We start from the raw sequence: 19,471 nt of genomic DNA, 5'->3' as shown, positions 1-19,471 counted from the left end.
CTGTAGCTGCGTCCCCATCTGGTCAACCCCGTGGGAAAGGGCTTGTAGGTCACAGCAGCCCTCTCCTCCCGCTGCGTGTTGAGGGCGGAGCCTTGCTTGTCCACCAGCGTGCAAAGGTGTTCAAATTCTGCTGGGTCCATTGTAGGCCAGATCTTACTGTCACAGATCAGGGCGGACCCAAACGCAGAATCACAGGCAGACACAGGAGTTAGGCAAAAGAGATTTTACTTAAGACCAAAGCAAAAGTTCCAGCAAAGGTACAGATACGTCAGGCAGGTTGATAACAGGTAGCAGGCAGAGGTTAAAAATCCCAAAAACTAGAGATGGGCCATTTGACACTGAGACCATGTTTATACATAGCAGGCTATTTAGAGAAACGAATATTTCCCCCCCTCCGTTGTCATTTACTAGCCTGGGTATACCCATACTGCCTTGCGTGCTCAAATTTAATTTCAAACCTCCAGGCGGTCTGGCAACCAGAGAGGTTTCTTAGCCCTGTTTTAGGGATCCAATCACAGAACGGGGAGGGACGGCAAGACGATGACGCGTACTACCTGGCAGGCGGAAGCTTGTAGTTTTCTTACGATCCAACATGGCTGCTGCAGACGCGAAACTCTCTTTAGCTGTAGATGGTGTTTTAAATAGTTTAGAGCGAAAGTTGAAAGGCGAAAGGTCTCTCAGCGGCTCCGCTGAGATCACCGGCGTTATGGTAGCGGGGCTATTAGCGTCGCTAGCGGCTATTAGCGCCGCTAGCGGCTAATAGCCCCGCGGACAGCGGAGCCGCCAAGAGGCCCGCAGCAGCTTGTTTATTGCCCATAAAATCAGTGGATGTGTGTGGCTGAATGACATGAGGGGGAATAAAGCGTGAAAATAAATAATCTTGCAGAAAGCGAGAACTGGAGAAGCACAGCAGCAAGCAACACTCCCTCACAGATACACACACAACAAACATCCATTTCTGTTGCTCTACTACGTCATCTGGTATAACTGATCTGATTGGCTAAGGATAGACATTCTAAGCGCCCAATAAACGGCTCCGGAGGATCGTAAACCACACCTCCTCTACAGAGAAATGAATGGCTGGTTGCCAAACTAGATCTCATTTGAGAATAGTCTGGTGTTAGCCAGGCTAGTCATTTACATCAACTCGCATAAATACGCCGTCGAGCACCATTATAAGTATGTCAAACCTATGGGCGGCAGTGTAGGGAGAAGGATAAAGCGATGCAAGCCAATCAGAATCCTCAGAATCAACAACAACGAATAACACGAGCGACTTCCTGTTCCTTTATAAACAACTAGATAGAATGAGCATGAGAACCTAAAACCCCGTTTCTCCCAGTTGACACGACAACACATTACCAGAGTTTTTCAAATTCTCCAATTTGCCCGGAGTTTTTAGAAATAATCGTTTTCCGTGATAAAAACAGGGTTTTCGTGTAAATGAGAGGCCAAACAGCATGGAAATATCTGCATTTTCCTTTCGTGTAAACGGGGCCTGAGGCTCCGAAGCCGGTTTCACTCTTTGAAGCTGGTTCAAAACACTGTGTTAGAGCTTGTATCAAAGCTCATGTGACCGATGACGTTTGAGGCTTCAAAGAGGCCACAACGAAGCACCTGAAGTGAGGTGACTGATTTGAATCTTTGCCGCTGCTTCATTCGTTAAAAGGAGACGCAAAATGATCGGTGTTGCCACCCTGCTTCATAGCATTACAAGACATCTTCAATTGCATAATTCCCTCATGTACACAAGCACTTCATTTTCACACTGTAGCAGAAGCACAATATTCATTTTTTTTCATAATGTGGCACAAGGAAGCCCTTCAGAATCATTTAAACCAAAGTACTTCCACATTGTTGAATTTTAATCTTTTCATAGTATTTATTACAACACATTTAAACACTTTCATGTGAGAACAATGATTCTTAGAAAGAAGACAGATAAGACTGATATTATTGCTTTTGTGTTGGAGCTGGAATAAATAAGATGTGTGAATCATTTGGAAGTCTGTGGCTGCTATAATTGCAGCTGACCACTAGATGTCACTGGTAGGGTCTGTCTTTGAGGCTTATCAGACAAATGTTTGGATGCTCTGCACAAATACATCGTTATGAAGGTTATTATTGATATAGTATTACACAGTATGACACAGTATCAGTGCATATTTTTAAAAAGGAGATAAACACATTCTCTCTTTATGATGATTAATATTCAGAAACTGTTTTTGTTCTCAACCCAAGAAATTCTTTGAGATTTGGGAAAATGTGGGAAGAAATGATTAGACAATTTACATTAAATTAACATAAAATAAATTTGATGATTTGGGTAATTATTTTGTTTATAAATATACATTTGGAAATAAGAAAAACATTGTAAAATGTGTATTCAATAGCATTTTTTTAATTGATTAAAAATATATTAATTTCAGATTCATCATTCATAAATGTATATTTAAATAAACGACTTTTATATTTAAATACATCATATTTTTGTGTAGTGTGATTTACCCCCTGACTTTTGTTATTGATCTGTCTCTATACAATCCCCTCCTCCTTTTATAAAATATATGTTATAAAATATGACAAAACATATATTTTTAAGTGCAAAATTGTTGTATATGTTAACAGGTGAATAAATTAGTAGACAACAAAAAATATGTTTTAATGAAACAAAAATGTTTTTAAAAAGTATTTTATTCCAGCTGCAAACTGACCTGCAAACTCACTCTTCTGAATTTTTTAAATGTTGTTTTTGATTTTCCTTCTTTATTTTGACATATCTGATGTCTTAACTACATTTGTGTATAATAAAGTTATATATTACTCTATGCATTGTATAATGTTAGAAGTCACTGGGGCCATTTTTCTGATTATACTTAGATACTTTTACTTCAGTAACATTTGCTGTTACTGGTATGAGAACTTTTACGTAATTAAAGGATCTGAATACTTCGTCTACAACTGTATATTCTGGTTGAATGGAGTTGTGAACTTGGGACTGTGACTTGTTCCTGTGGACAGTATGAGATCCTCAGAGTTATTATTTCTGCTGGATGTTTATTCAAACTGCAGATAATTACAGCAGCAGCTTCTAACAACATAAACAGCCTCCTTCCTGTCTGCACTTATCTCCTCACTCTGCTTTCTGCACCAACATCACACACTTCGTCACCATCATCTGGTAAAGGAAAGAAAGAAAGAAAGAAAGAAAGAACTCTACTAAGCTGTACAGAGTTTAGTTTAAGTAATTCCTTCTTTCATTCCTTCCCTTTCTCTCTCATTTCCATCATCTGTCCTCTCCTTCCTTTCTTTATTCACTTTACATTTCCTTTCCTTTTTTATCCTTCCTTCTATTCTCCCTTTTCCTTTGTTCACTTCCCATCCTTCCTTCTCTCACTTCATTCACTCCCGTCTTCTTTTTCCCCTGTCCTGTTTTTGCCTTTAGTTTTTTTTCTTTTCACTCCTCCACTTTCATTTCCTTTAATTTTCTTTCCTTCGTCGTACTTTCTTTTCCTTTCTTGTGCCTTCTTTCCTTTCTCTCCCATTTCTGATCTTAACTCTCCTCTCCTTTCCTTCCTGTTCTCCATTTTCCTACTGTCCTTTCCATTCCATACTTATCTTTCTCCTCCTTCCTCTTCCTTTCCTTTCCTTTCCTTTCCTTTCCTTTCCTTTCCTTTCTTTCACATTCCTTATCTTACTTTTTTTTTTACCTTTTACTTTATTTATTTTCCTTTATTTTAATTTATTATCCTTTCTTTCTCTTCTCCACTCTCCTTTCATTACTTTTCCTTCCTTTTCATCACTTTTACTAAAGAAAAGTTATTCTCCAGAAATGTACTGTACTATTTTAGCTTTTTCTACATTAGGTGCAAATGCCATAAAAGAAGAAAGTTAATTCATTTTATTACAAATGTTAATATGTTCATACTATTTTACAGTATTATTCAATTGCTTAAAGGTCTTAAATGTTAAATTACAGACAATTCTATTAGAAAAAACATTTGTTTGTTTATTACTGTTTTGCTGATAGTGGTAGGCAACTTTTGCTGCCAGACTTTTTTGAAAATTTATTTTTACGTTTTTTGTTTTGTTTTTACAGTGCAGTGAATCCCCTTAACCTTCTGGAGTCACCAAAAGCACCAAATCCAGACTTCTTCATCACATCCAGACTAGAAAACAAAGCAGCGTGGAGCCCTACTGTAAATTTACCTCTAAAGTTCTGGCTGTAAACTCCATGAGGCCAGTTTCAGTTTGATGATGATATACCAAGTATAAAACTGGAGGCAAGGTCAAATATATTTAGTATAAAATGATAGAACTGGATGTAACCCTCTTATATGTTTTATTTGCTACCTTAATTCACATTTGCAACATTTTTAATTTTTTTTAATCACATTTTATGTTGGACTAAAGGACTAAAAACATGAGAAACAAAATGAGAAAAAAAGACACAAAATAACTAAAAAAGACACTATAAAAGACACAAAATGACGTACAAAGACACAAAATGACTAAAAAATACACAAAATTACCAATTTTTTTACGCTAAACACACAAGACACCAATAAAATACAATCACACTAGAATAAAAACCAGAGTTGGATGACATACACAATCACAAGATCACATTTATGTTGGTTTTTCTTTGTTTCTTTTTGGTTCAAAATGTTGATCCAGTAAGTCAGAATAAAAAAATCAATTATTATTGAGTCATATAGGTGAGGTTGTGCTGAAAAAAACCCAACAACAACATGGCATTTAAACATTTTTAAGTGGTGTATACAGGCAGGATAAAAATGATTCAAAAATGGACAAAATAGAAAATAACGAAGAAATGGCTGAAGAGGGAGGCACCTAGTGCAGATGAATGGACTGATATTGTGTACAGCATTTTTGTAATGGAAAGAATTACTTTCAATTTAAAAACACAAAAATGGATTACATATGTCTCTACCATAAAACCGGATTTCAGGTAATCTCAGATTGGACGATCAGAATGCTTTCATTTCTTTGTAACTTTCCCCTTTTTATTTTATTTTATTTATTCATTTATTTTTGGGTGTTTTCCAATCCCCTTTTGTACACTTTTACTTTTTTATTTGATATTTTCTGTATTTCTCTATAGGTGCTCATGTTGATTGTTTGCTTGTTCATTTAAAAAAAACAATAAAAAGTAAATGACAAAAAAAAAAAAATGGACAAAACAGCCCCAGACTCCATAGAGTTAAACTGAAGCTATAGGTCTTTTTTTCTCCATTCAACAGTAAACTAAATTCTGTTTGTGGTACTTTAAAGCAGTACATTTCTTTGCTAATACTTAGTTACTGGGAGTTTTGTTGTTGCCTGGTCCCAGTTAATTGACTGGAACAGAGTGTGGGTCTGAACAGTATTGAGACTGGGCCGCTCCCAGATGTGGGACTGGGCGTGTGTGCGGTGAGAGGACCGCAGTGAAATGTGAGCCCGCTGCTCCGGCCTGGCTCGCAGTATTTTGGGATGTTTTACACGGGGCAGGACAAAGACACGTTACCAGGCGGGAGCCCCGTGTGAGCAGATGTTACTGCTCCGGGAACTGAAGCAACAGAAGAAGAAGAAGAAGAAGAAAAGAGGGAGAAGCAACATTGTTTCTGCAGAAAAAGAAGGACTCAGAGACGGTAAAGTTTGTTAGAGACAGACAGGCAGGGAGTCAGACAGACAGCTGACTGGAGGCTCAAACCGATGTTTTAAAGACAAAGAGAGCTCACGGAGGATAAAAATAGTCCTGCATGTTTGGAGCTTTAACTGGGAGTTACACTGTGTTTCTGTGTGTTTTCAGTGTGTTGTCAGTTGTTTTACTGGCGTGTTTCTCTCACCGGGTGTTTCCACCTTTAATGACTGACGAGCCCAAACATTAGCCACGTGTGGCCGCACATCAGCACCACCTCTCCACCTCTCCACCGCACCGACACTTAACATAGTTATCAGTTACAGTTACTGCTGCTAGTTTACTGATAAATACTTAGTTATTAGTTACAGTTATTGCTGCTAGTTTACTGATAAATACTTAGTTATTAGTTACAGTTATTGCCGCTAGTTTACTGATAAATACTTAGTTATTAGTTACAGTTATTGCCGCTAGTTTACTGATAAATACTTAGTTATTAGTTACAGTTATTGCCGCTAGTTTACTGATAAATACTTAGTTATCAGTTACAGTTACTGCCGTTAGTTTACTGATAAATACTTAGTTATCAGTTACAGTTATTGCCGTTAGTTTACTGATAAATACTTAGTTATCAGTTACAGTTATTGCCGTTAGTTTACTGATAAATACTTAGTTATCAGTTACAGTTATTGCCGCTAGTTTACTGATAAATACTTAGTTATCAGTTACAGTTACTGCCGTTAGTTTACTGATAAATACTTAGTTATCAGTTACAGTTATTGCCGCTAGTTTACTGATAAATACTTAGTTATCAGTTACAGTTATTGCCGTTAGTTTACTGATAAATACTTATTAGTTACAGTTATTGCTGCTAGTTTACTGATTCATACTTAATTATTAGTTACAGTTACTGCCGTTAGTTTACTGATAAATACTTAGTTATCAGTTACAGTTATTGCCGTTAGTTTACTGATAAATACTTAGTTATTAGTTACAGTTATTGCTGCTAGTTTACTGATAAATACTTGGTTATCAGTTACAGTTACTGCCGCTAGTTTACTGATAAATACTTAGTTATCAGTTACAGTTATTGCCGCTAGTTTACTGATAAATACTTAGTTATCAGTTACAGTTATTGCCGCTAGTTTACTGATAAATACTTAGTCATCAGTTACAGTTATTGCCGCTAGTTTACTGATAAATACTTAGTTATTAGTTACAGTTATTGCTGCTAGTTTACTGATAAATACTTAGTTATTAGTTACAGTTATTGCCGCTAGTTTACTGATAAATACTTAGTTATTAGTTACAGTTATTGCCGCTAGTTTACTGATAAATACTTAGTTATTAGTTACAGTTATTGCCGCTAGTTTACTGATAAATACTTAGTTATCAGTTACAGTTACTGCCGTTAGTTTACTGATAAATACTTAGTTATCAGTTACAGTTATTGCCGTTAGTTTACTGATAAATACTTAGTTATCAGTTACAGTTATTGCCGTTAGTTTACTGATAAATACTTAGTTATCAGTTACAGTTATTGCCGCTAGTTTACTGATAAATACTTAGTTATCAGTTACAGTTACTGCCGTTAGTTTACTGATAAATACTTAGTTATCAGTTACAGTTATTGCCGCTAGTTTACTGATAAATACTTAGTTATCAGTTACAGTTATTGCCGTTAGTTTACTGATAAATACTTATTAGTTACAGTTATTGCTGCTAGTTTACTGATTCATACTTAATTATTAGTTACAGTTACTGCCGTTAGTTTACTGATAAATACTTAGTTATCAGTTACAGTTATTGCCGTTAGTTTACTGATAAATACTTAGTTATTAGTTACAGTTATTGCTGCTAGTTTACTGATAAATACTTGGTTATCAGTTACAGTTACTGCCGCTAGTTTACTGATAAATACTTAGTTATCAGTTACAGTTATTGCCGCTAGTTTACTGATAAATACTTAGTTATCAGTTACAGTTATTGCCGCTAGTTTACTGATAAATACTTAGTCATCAGTTACAGTTATTGCCGCTAGTTTACTGATAAATACTTAGTTATCAGTTACAGTTATTGCCGCTAGTTTACTGATAAATACTTAGTTATCAGTTACAGTTACTGCCGCTAGTTTACTGATAAATACTTAGTTATCAGTTACAGTTATTGCCGCTAGTTTACTGATAAATACTTAGTTATCAGTTACAGTTATTGCCGCTAGTTTACTGATAAATACTTAGTCATCAGTTACAGTTACTGCCGTTAGTTTACTGATAAATACTTATTAGTTACAGTTATTGCTGCTAGTTTACTGATAAATACTTAGTTATCAGTTACAGTTACTGCCGTTAGTTTACTGATAAATACTTATTAGTTACAGTTATTGCCGTTAGTTTACTGATAAATACTTAGTTATTAGTTACAGTTATTGCCGCTAGTTTACTGATAAATACTTAGTTATCAGTTACAGTTATTGCCGCTAGTTTACTGATAAATACTTAGTTATCAGTTACAGTTACTGCCGTTAGTTTACTGATAAATACTTAGTTATCAGTTACAGTTATTGCCGCTAGTTTACTGATAAATACTTAGTTATTAGTTACAGTTATTGCCGCTAGTTTACTGATAAATACTTAGTTATTAGTTACAGTTATTGCTGCTAGGTTACTGATAAATACTTAGTTATTAGTTACAGTTATTGCTGCTAGGTTACTGATAAATACTTAGTTATTAGTTACAGTTATTGCCGCTAGTTTACTGATAAATACTTAGTTATCAGTTACAGTTACTGCCGTTAGTTTACTGATAAATACTTAGTTTTCAGTTACAGTTATTGCCGTTAGTTTACTGATAAATACTTAGTTATTAGTTACAGTTATTGCCGCTAGTTTACTGATAAATACTTAGTTATTAGTTACAGTTATTGCTGCTAGGTTACTGATAAATACTTAGTTATTAGTTACAGTTACTGCCGTTAGTTTACTGATAAATACTTAGTTATCAGTTACAGTTACTGCCGTTAGTTTACTGATAAATACTTAGTTATCAGTTACAGTTACTGCCGTTAGTTTACTGATAAATACTTAGTTTTCAGTTACAGTTATTGCCGTTAGTTTACTGATAAATACTTAGTTATTAGTTACAGTTATTGCCGCTAGTTTACTGATAAATACTTAGTTATTAGTTACAGTTATTGCTGCTAGGTTACTGATAAATACTTAGTTATTAGTTACAGTTACTGCCGTTAGTTTACTGATAAATACTTATTAGTTACAGTTATTGCCGCTAGTTTACTGATAAATACTTAGTTATTAGTTACAGTTATTGCCGCTAGTTTACTGATAAATACTTAGTTATTAGTTACAGTTATTGCCGCTAGTTTACTGATAAATACTTAGTTATTAGTTACAGTTACTGCCGTTAGTTTACTGATAAATACTTAGTTATCAGTTACACTTACTGCCGTTAGTTTACTGATAAATACTTAGTTATTAGTTACAGTTATTGCCGCTAGTTTACTGATAAATACTTAGTTATTAGTTACAGTTATTGCTGCTAGTTTACTGATAAATACTTAGTTATTAGTTACAGTTATTGCTGCTAGTTTACTGATTCATACTTAGTTATTAGTTACAGTTACTGCCGTTAGTTTACTGATAAATACTTAGTTATTAGTTACAGTTATTGCTGCTAGGTTACTGATAAATACTTAGTTATTAGTTACAGTTATTGCTGCTAGGTTACTGATAAATACTTAGTTATTAGTTACAGTTATTGCTGCTAGTTTACTGATAAATACTTAGTTATTAGTTACAGTTATTGCCGTTAGTTTACTGATAAATACTTAGTTTTCAGTTACAGTTATTGCCGTTAGTTTACTGATAAATACTTAGTTATTAGTTACAGTTATTGCTGCTAGGTTACTGATAAATACTTAGTTATTAGTTACAGTTATTGCCGCTAGGTTACTGATAAATACTTAGTTATTAGTTACAGTTATTGCCGCTAGTTTACTGATAAATACTTAGTTTTCAGTTACAGTTATTGCCGTTAGTTTACTGATAAATACTTAGTTATTAGTTACAGTTATTGCTGCTAGGTTACTGATAAATACTTAGTTATTAGTTACACTTACTGCCGTTAGTTAACTGATAAATACTTAGTTATCAGTTACAGTTATTGCCGTTAGTTTACTGATAAATACTTAGTTATTAGTTACAGTTATTGCCGCTAGTTTACTGATAAATACTTAGTTATTAGTTACAGTTATTGCTGCTAGTTTACTGATAAATACTTAGTTATTAGTTACAGTTATTGCTGCTAGTTTACTGATAAATACTTAGTTATCAGTTACAGTTATTGCCGCTAGTTTACTGATAAATACTTAGTTTTCAGTTACAGTTACTGCCGTTAGTTTACTGATAAATACTTAGTTATCAGTTACAGTTATTGCTGCTAGTTTAGTGATAAATACTTAGTTTTCAGTTACAGTTATTGCCGCTAGTTTACTGATAAATACTTAGTTATTAGTTACAGTTATTGCTGCTAGTTTAGTGATAAATACTTAGTTATCAGTTACAGTTATTGCCGCTAGTTTACTGATAAATACTTAATTATTAGTTACAGTTATTGCTGCTAGTTTACTGATAAATACTTAGTTATCAGTTACAGTTACTGCCGTTAGTTTACTGATAAATTCGTCAAATGTCCTTAACAAATTCCTTTACACCTATCACAGTTAAACTGCAGGAGTTACACTTTATTTATTTTTTTACCAACTAACAAGCTAAAACTACATAAGTGTTCAGAACTAACACTACTGCTGATAAACTAGCTAACCAACTGCTAACCACCTAACAAGTTAATGTTAGGAACAAAATATTGGTAATCAACCACTAATTAGCTAGCCAGCTAATCAACTCTAATTAATGAAGCTAACTAATGTTAGGAACTAACAGTTACCAACTACTAATGGGCTAGCTTACCAACAAACAAGCTAATGTAAAGAAATTACTGTTTTCAACTGCTAATAAAGTAGCTACCCAACTAGCTTACTAACAACCTAATGTTAGTATCTAAATATTGGAAAGCAACTACTAAGTAACTAGTTAACCACAAGCTTTGCACCTTACAAGCCAATGTTAGGGAATAGCAGTTATTGTTAGGAACTAAATATTGGTAATCAACTTAGGGGTGGGCGATATGGCCCTAAAATATATTTTTGAGATAATGATATTCTTGACGATATTAAAAAATATAGAAAAATATATAGTTTATTATTTTTTAGTCTGTATAAATAAATAAAAATCGTACAACAAAATAAAAATCTATTATAAATGTAAATGTATGTAAATTGCAAATTTCAACAGATAGACAAAAAAATTACTTTTGACTCTTGAGTATTAGCAAAAAAAACATCTAGGGGGTCCGGGGGGCCCCCTGGGAGAAAATGTTGTATATTTTATAGTACAATGTGATCAGTCTCATCCACTTTGAGAGGCAAATGAGAGCAAACACCTCGCATCACATTTTTTACAGTCAACAGGGCTTTCCACTAGGACATGGAGCAGCCAGACAGTGTTGAAAAACAGCTGGCTAGGGGGCATTCCCTCTGGAGAATTTTTTTTCATAAAAGCCCAAATTTGGTGGCCTCTCACAGATTCTAATGCCACTATTCCATCATATAGACTGGTCTTAATCATTGCCCATTTGAATTAATTATAGTAAAGGAGAATAATGGTTCTTCTATGTTTTATTTAAGGCATCTTATTTTGACAGTCGTCTTGTACTTTCTGTGGTGGATTCTTTGCTCTTATTTTGAAAGCTGCATTTGTATAGCGACAGGAAGTAATAATAGCTTTTTGTGATTAAAATAACTTTAATTGTTAGCTAATGTTAGCTCGCGGCTAACGAACGGCAAAATGCAACAGTGTGTTTGCACCTCTGACGGCCGGACAGGTTGGTAGGATGTAGTTCGGCTCGCGAGCACGCAGACGCACGCGGAGAGAGCACGTGGGGACGGGACTGATACATTACAGACAGGTCGGTCCTTGTTTTGAAGCGCAGTGGGAGGGCAGCAAGGTATAGTCGGTGCGTGTGTGAGTGCGCGCGCATGTCTCGGAGGAGGACGGAGAGAAAACTTTATATTATGAATAGTGTAAAAATAGTTTCAGTAGCTTGAAATGTGACGTTAGCGCAGCACATGAGACTATAGCGGCCGCCACGGTCTAGGTCATTAATAGGAAATCCTTACGTCACTACGTCAAGAAGTAGGAATGTTGCCAATATTATATGCATTTTTTTTACCCATAAAATTTTTTACCGGTATAATCGTGAACCATAAGATATGGCACACCCCTAAATCAACTACTAACTAGCTAGCTAACTAATATTAGGAACTAAAGTTACCAACTACTAATAGGTTGCTAACCAACTAACAAGCTAATGTAAGAAACTAACTAACCAGTACCACCTGCTAATAAGCTAGCTAACAACTAGCAACCCAACTAACAAGTGGTACTTGACAGCTAATAACTACCATAACCTAACATGTTAATAATATTTGCAAGCTAACGATAATTAGCAATGTCATCAGAAAATTGACCAGCTAATTAATAAGCAAATGCTACAGCCAAATTCAAACTTAATTAACAAGCTAATGATATCTTCTTGCTAACGAACTAACAAACAAGCCATTTTTTCAAGTCAATCTGATGTGACCTACATGCTACCCATCTGACAAACAAGTTCATCTTAGCTAATTAACTAACAAGTAATGGATTCCGGATGGCTAACCAGATGACCTAAGGTTAGCAGCCAGTTTACTCTGACTGGTTAAAATGACCTAACCACGAGTTAAACTGACCACTGAAGACCTAAATGTTTATTGGGACTGGTCACTGTGCTGCTGACCTGAACAATACTTCATTCACCAAAACGCGTCCACCTCTCTGGTCCTGAATGTTTGTGTAGCACCTGTGTAATATATTGTGTTAGCCCATTTAACCCATTCCTATCACCTGTCTGCTCCTCTACAGATATGGCTGAAGATGTCTGTGGACACTGATAACTCCTGTGTTTTGTTGTCATCGCGAGACTCCAGGACTTCTTGCGTCTTCCAAAACGAGGACGAGAAAGATGACATCCCAGGAGCGGGAGAGGAGAGGTAACTCACTCTGACCACTCAGCTTTTTCTGGACCTCTCCTGCTGGATTTTTTAACTTGTACAGGAACAAAAATTGAACATTTGGTAGCTGATGGCCGATATTTGGCTCCTGTAGATTTAAGTGGTACTTGGGTTAAACACAATTGCTGACTTTACTGCTGTTTTCTGTTTGCTGCAGCCAAACTATGTGTGTTCTCCTATGTAGACAAACATACACAAAGCTTTGCCCTTGAGTAGTGAAACCATAGCATGGTTCTATACATTTAATATGTGCTGTCAGATTGCTGCAAAACAAATTGCTGGTGTTTTAATTAAGCATCTTAACGGTGAAGTTTATTTGTTAAAGTTACTCTATTTCACACAACTGGACCATTTAACTGACACTTCCAAACAACTCTGTAGCTGAGATTTGACGCACCAGATCTCAAGTGAATGCAGCCTAAGCAGTTGTTTGACCTCTGACCTCTGAGAGGAAGCTCAGGACTCTGAACAGGGACTTAACCCTTGAGAGTTTTGGACTGTTTTGTCTGTTTCTGAATACTTTTCATTCTGCCACTTAAAAAATGTTTCCCTTGCCATGTTGGTATCATTTTTCAGCACAACCTCACCAATATGACCTGATAATTACCTTTTCACTTTGACTTACTAGATCAACATTTTCAACACAAAAAAACAGGCATGAAAAACCCCATAAAATCTGATTTTGAAAATGTTTTTTTTTACTTTGAAAACACAGTCATGCTCAATGAAGAAAATGTTGGTTACAAATATAACATACAATAGGTTAAATAAGGAGAACATCTAGTTCTATGGTTTTATATTTGACCTTATCTCTGGTTTTTACTTGGCCTATCATCATCAAACAAGAACTGGCATGAAGTTTCAGGCCACTTTAGAGGGAAGCTGACCACAGAACCCAATGCTGCTTCGTTTTTACAGCGTGACGTCATCAAGAAGTCATGTGATCTGACAACTCTGGGGACTCCAGAGGGTTAAAGGTCGAGGCTGAAAACCAAAAGCGATGGAACATTTGCTTTTTATTGCCTCTGCACCCTGGAACAAACTCGCACTGTGTCAGGAATGTGTTGAAAATGTGCTTTTTCTGTTTCCTCTTTTTGTGTCTTTCTTTCTATTTGTAATAGTTTTTAAGGTGCTGTTATAATATAGTTTCAGATTTTGATATGAAGCATTCAGCTGTGGTGTCTCCTCCTGCAGTGTTCTGGAGATGCTGAGCTACTCTAAGTTCTCCAGCCTGGAGACATGGCTGTGCATGCCGTCCTCGCTGCTGCTGCCTCCTCTGGACTCCACCATCACCTCCTCCTCCTCCTCCTCCACCACCTCCTCTTGCTCACATGCATCCAACCACTCCTTCAATTTTTCCTCGTCCCCGGCCTCCAATTCCCGTCGCTCCACCTGCAGCGAACCAGGAGAGACGGACAGGTAAGACTGCGGTCAACTAAAGATTTTAAGGTGGTTTTGCTTGTTTTAAAACCAGCTAGGAATATTTTTAATTCCTGCTGACATTCATGGTGTTGCACACAGTGAAAAGTGACAGTTGTAGCTGTGTTAAGATGGAAAAAAGAGAGCAAATGGATCATATGGACTATCGACAATCAATACAGGGCCAGAGGGTGAAATGTGTGTTCACGTCATGTTTAATTGTGGAAAAATCCAAATCTGTCTGCTGTGCTAATCCACCGGTAACTCTCTAAAAGTGTGTTTTATATTTAGATCTACAACATTGTAGATGGGAATGATGGATAAGGCAGAAAACCCTGATAGAAATGATATTAATTGACTTCAAGGTTGGAAATATTACTTCTTTTTTTTAAGTCAACTAATCTCAAGACTGTGTGACTTCCTGTCTGTGGCTCTCAGCTCCTCCCATTGGTTCCTATGGAATATCAGCTAGTGTCAGACCTAGGGTTGCAAAGGGGCGGAAAATTTCCGGTAAATTTCCGGAAAATTTCCGGTAAATTTCCATGGGAAGTTAAGCTTGGGAATTTTGGAAATATTCCATATTGGAAGCTACAATACATATAATACATATGTAATTTCAACAGATTTATTTGTAAGTAGAGTAGAACACGTTCTAATTACTTGTTTCATGGATGAACAAAAACAGGAGTGTTGGGTTCAATATCACCCATCCCCTAACCCCACTCATTCAAAAATGCACCCCCCCCATCCAAAAATCTCCACAAAGTCCCATTCAAAATGTTAAATGAAAAATGCCACTCTTCCTCCAAAACGTTCCATTAAACATGCAAATCTTCCTTCAAGCAATCCTCTGCATTTTTGCTCAGTCAATAGACTCTTCCTGCTCCTCATCAACATCCAACAACATGTCCCCTTCCTCAACATCCAGCTCTGAGTCTTCCTCTTCAGTGTCACTTTCCAGCCTTGTTGAGGATGGCTCTGTGTCAGGCTCAAAGAGCCTTAGGTTTGCGCCAATGCCAACCAGCTTTTCCACTCTCACATTTGTGAGCCTGTTGCGAACCTTTGTGTGGGAGGGTTAGGGTTAGGGTTAGTGCACAGTGCTAGTAGGGGGTGTGGTCTCAATAGCCATGCAGTAAGCAGTGTGCTCTGTGCATGTGATTGAGGAATGGCATGGATATTCAAGTTTATTTGAATGGCATCTGTTTGTTTTAGTCAAAATTCCCAGTTTATTCCCATAAATTCCCGTTAATTCCCATTAATTCCCGTTAATTCCCGTTAATTCCCGTTAATTCCCGTTAATTCCCGTTAATTCCCATGGAAAGTTTCCGTCTTTGAAAATTCCGGGAATTTTGCAACCCTAGTCAGACCTCATAACACACTTTGAATGACAGCCCCCCCATTTACAAAATGTAAAAGAAATGCATAAAGAGACGTTTAAGGAAAATAATAAATAAATAAATAAATACAACTAATGAATAAATACTACTAATATATAAAACTTGAGTTTATACGATAAATATGTAAAATGTAAAAAAATAAAATGTATGAAAAAATATTAAATATATGACAGGAAAAATAAATCAAAGTAAATAAATATCAAAATAAATACAAAGGTAAATTCAAAAATGAAAGCCACTTAACCCACCCACTGCTCCCTTTTTATCAATTAATGCCTTCATTTATTTTTAGTACGTTTCATGGCATATACAAGTTTTTATCAAGTCCTTTATTATTTATTTTAGATTTTCCCAGTTTCCTTTATGGATGTAGGGCTCTGATCGCTTATCCCATGTAGTGTTTCATAGTGGACAAACAACTGGTGCAGCACCAGCATGTTTGAATTTTGTATTTTATTTTGTATTTTTTGCCTCCTTGACGTTTTCCCTCATGTCTGGGACTTTGACCAATAGGAGTACAGACTTATAATCATACACGTCAAAGCGAAAGTGGAATGATGTTGTCTTTGGTGGAGCAGAGGAAAAATCAGTCATTTTTGCAGAATAAAAGCTATTCTTGTCTCTGAAACTGAACTCCTTCCTGATGACAGACACGTGTTGTGGAAGATGGCAAACTCTGATAGTATGGGAACCTACGTGTAGTTTGTCGTGTCTCCCGGCCGAGCTAGGGGCACAATTTTATGACTCTTTTATCAACTAATCTGAAGTCATGACCATCGTAAGAGATAAAAATACTTTGCAGTCCAAACAGAACATTAAACAGCTGCACCGAGAACTTTACAGTATAGGCTCTGCATCCTTCCAGGTACAGATAATGGTTCTGATGGCCACCAGATGTCTTCTCTCTCGCGCTGTTTAAGTCGAGAAACTGAAACACAGTGACCTGTTGGTCCCCCCTCTCCTCCTGCAGCCAGCAGGAACAATATTCCTCGTAAAGTATTTGTCTGGCTCCATGGAGATGGCAAACATGTTGGGAGAGATAAGCCGAGAGCCTGCAGAAAGCCTGAGGGGAAACACTGGTGTTTATACATGTGGAGGAAACGTACTAATAAAAGGAAGTGTGCTCATTAAGACTGAGAGGGATGTATAGAGGACGTATAGCAACAGAACTGTTAGGACTGTTTGTTCGGTTACTTAAAAACCAACGATAAAAAGGCTTTTAGAGGACACAACGGCGGAATACAGCTGCTCCAAACTCACAATTAAAGATTATGTTAAAGTCAGTCCCTGTGTGATGGCAGGTGTCATGTGAGACCAGCTCAGCGATCTGGTCTCCTGGAGCTCGTCCACAGTGTCCATTCACTGTGAATCCTTTCAGCTCAGGACGCCGTTAAAGTTGGGGGAGGCAGTTTTGTATTTCCGTCATTAGGCAAAAAGTCCATAAAAACCTTTCTGCATATTGCAATTCAAAAGTTCTGAGAGAAGACTATGGCTGTATTATTGTTTTTGTCTGTACTTTGTTGTGCTGTTTCTAACTTCATGGGAAAATGCAGCCCATTACAACTCGGGTATTTTAAAACCGTAGCGTTTTCTGTGCGATTACGTCTTTCGTTGACACGAAAATGATGATTCAGAACACTAAAAACTGGAATGTTTTAAATATATCTTCAAAAACTTTCCGGGCAGATGTTTTTTTCAGTATTTTTGCAAAATTGTTTTTTTTAAATGACTGTGTATGTATGGACAAGGCCTTAAGTTATTGAATCGAGCAGTTGAGGCTTAAATCGTGCAGCAGGTCTGGAAGCTCCTGTCAGTCTACGGCACACTAAGCAACCAAGTTGTATAGATGCTGGCTTTTCCTACTGCAATCAAATGCCACATCAGTCTCTCCCTCCCTGGTTTACATCAAGGTTTCCTTTTCATATGACACAAAAGACCTCCTGACTGACTGATCAGCTTCTGCTGGATAAACTGTGAAACACACACACACACACACACACACACACACACACAGAGTGAGGTCAGGTATCACCCCTGTGTGGCTCTGAACACTTGAGGACCCTTTTCCTTCAGCTGAGGATCTCCACTTCTTTCTGTTTCCTATTCGTACCCTGAGAACATTTTTCAATACTTCAAACCAAACACACAGTGATGAACATGCGGAGATGTGTGCGTATTGATTTGTAACACCGATGTGATGCGGTCTCCGATGTTGAGCTGGACTCAGCTGTTGGACGTTGTGTTGAGGAGGAACAAGAAGAAGAGACGGGTCAGAGGGTCGTGGAGGAGCTGCAGCTACGTGGTGTCAGAGGACAGGTATCAGGACCACACTTAGATAATAACGCTGTTTATAGACGCCGTGTGTACTGTAGCAGCCAGACGTGCTTCCTGTTGGACTGTACACTTGAGTCCCAGTGTCAGGTTCACTATTGAATTAATCACAATGATCCTCAGATAAGCGCTCTAGAGTCTCCATCATTGTTCAGGAGCTTATGATCATAGAGCTGTAGATGTTTACATTTATTTTTTTTTCCAAAGAACTTTAGCCCCTTTTTCTTTTTTTCCCCTCCTTCACAGTTTGTAGCAGACTGAATTTAAAAGAAGATATGGATATCATATAAAACTAGAAGACCATCTGAATGAAAATGGGTTCTATTTGATATATTTCTGCCTAAACAGTCTGTGAGTTGCATAAATCGAGTATGACTGGAAAACTGAGACTCTTGTGGATTCAATGGGCCTCATTCATGAAACGTGAGCAGAACGAATTCGTGTGTAAACCGTTCGCAGACGGAAATTTACGTGCATCTCCGCATTCATCAATATTTTAGTAGCTCCGATCTTTTCGTAGCTACTAACAAAATCTACACATGCTGCTGACCACACGTAGTGCTTGTGTAAATTTAAGAACGCATATAAATAATGCTCGTCACTGTTGGAAATTACAATTTTAATTCATAATGCGTTCTGTTATGTACACAATACGCAGATGCCTTTGAAACATGTGATATAAACATGACAAACGATTAAAAATATAACATATTTAGTTAAATTAGTTGGCAATTGGCGGGATTAAGATTCAGATTAAACTCATAATTGTGAATTATCTATGTAAATTGACGCATCCTGCCTGCAGTTCTCAGAGGTATCATTAAATTAATGCCAGAGTATATCCAATTTCCATAAGGCGCACAACGGCAGACAGAAGTAATGCAGGGGTTCAGCGCAGTTGCAAACATGCCAGGTGTTATCGGTGCCATAGACTGCACACACGTACGTATCAAGGCTCCATCCGGTGATGCATTTGCTTACATTAACCGGAAAAACTTTCATTCCGTGAATGTGCAACTGATCTGTGACGCAAAGTGTGTGTTGTTAAACGTTGTGGCCCGGTGGCCCGGTGGGACGCATGACGCATTCATCCTGCGTAATTGCGCAGTTGGCACGCGTTTGGAGGATGGAGCTGTGAGAGACGGCTGGCTCATTGGTAAGAATATAGCCTGCATAATCACATGTGTGTGTTATATATGGACTTACCTTTCTATATCCATAGGGGATAGGGGTTACCCACTGACGCCGTGGCTTATGACCCCACTGGCCAGCCCGCAGACACCACAGGAGCATACAATGAGGCGCACGCGGCTACTCGGGCCGTTGTAGAGCGCTCCAACGGGGTATTTGGACTCTGAGCGTCCTCCTCCTGTGGCAGATGTACTTTTTTTGTGTGCGCTAATGCGTTTCTTTGCGTCAAGTTTAATGTCAAACCATTTACGTTTAACCTCGGACGTAGTTCTTTGCACTACAGAAACCACATTTACTGCGTCCGTC

The 19,471-nt window shown here is 37.1% G+C and overlaps 1 protein-coding gene across 2 annotated transcripts in view; it reads left to right on the top strand.

Annotated features, from left to right (window-relative positions):
- Positions 1–5,478: 5,478 nt before the first annotated feature.
- ankfn1 (ankyrin repeat and fibronectin type III domain containing 1) overlaps positions 5,479–19,471 on the top strand; it is a 148,441-nt gene continuing 134,448 nt past the window's right edge. For both annotated transcript variants that reach the window (XM_059324571.1, XM_059324570.1), the window contains exons 1-3: positions 5,479–5,651; positions 12,679–12,806; positions 14,022–14,246. In XM_059324571.1, the coding sequence (XP_059180554.1) occupies positions 12,691–12,806; positions 14,022–14,246 (341 nt within the window). In that variant the 5' untranslated portion in view covers positions 5,479–5,651; positions 12,679–12,690. The remainder of the gene's footprint in view (positions 5,652–12,678; positions 12,807–14,021; positions 14,247–19,471) is intronic.

This window comes from Centropristis striata, chromosome 21 (assembly GCF_030273125.1).
Source record: "Centropristis striata isolate RG_2023a ecotype Rhode Island chromosome 21, C.striata_1.0, whole genome shotgun sequence".
Lineage (NCBI taxonomy): Eukaryota > Metazoa > Chordata > Actinopteri > Perciformes > Serranidae > Centropristis > Centropristis striata.
The sequence above is the reverse complement of the archived record's forward strand: the minus strand, read 5'-3'. Positions and strand labels throughout refer to the sequence as shown.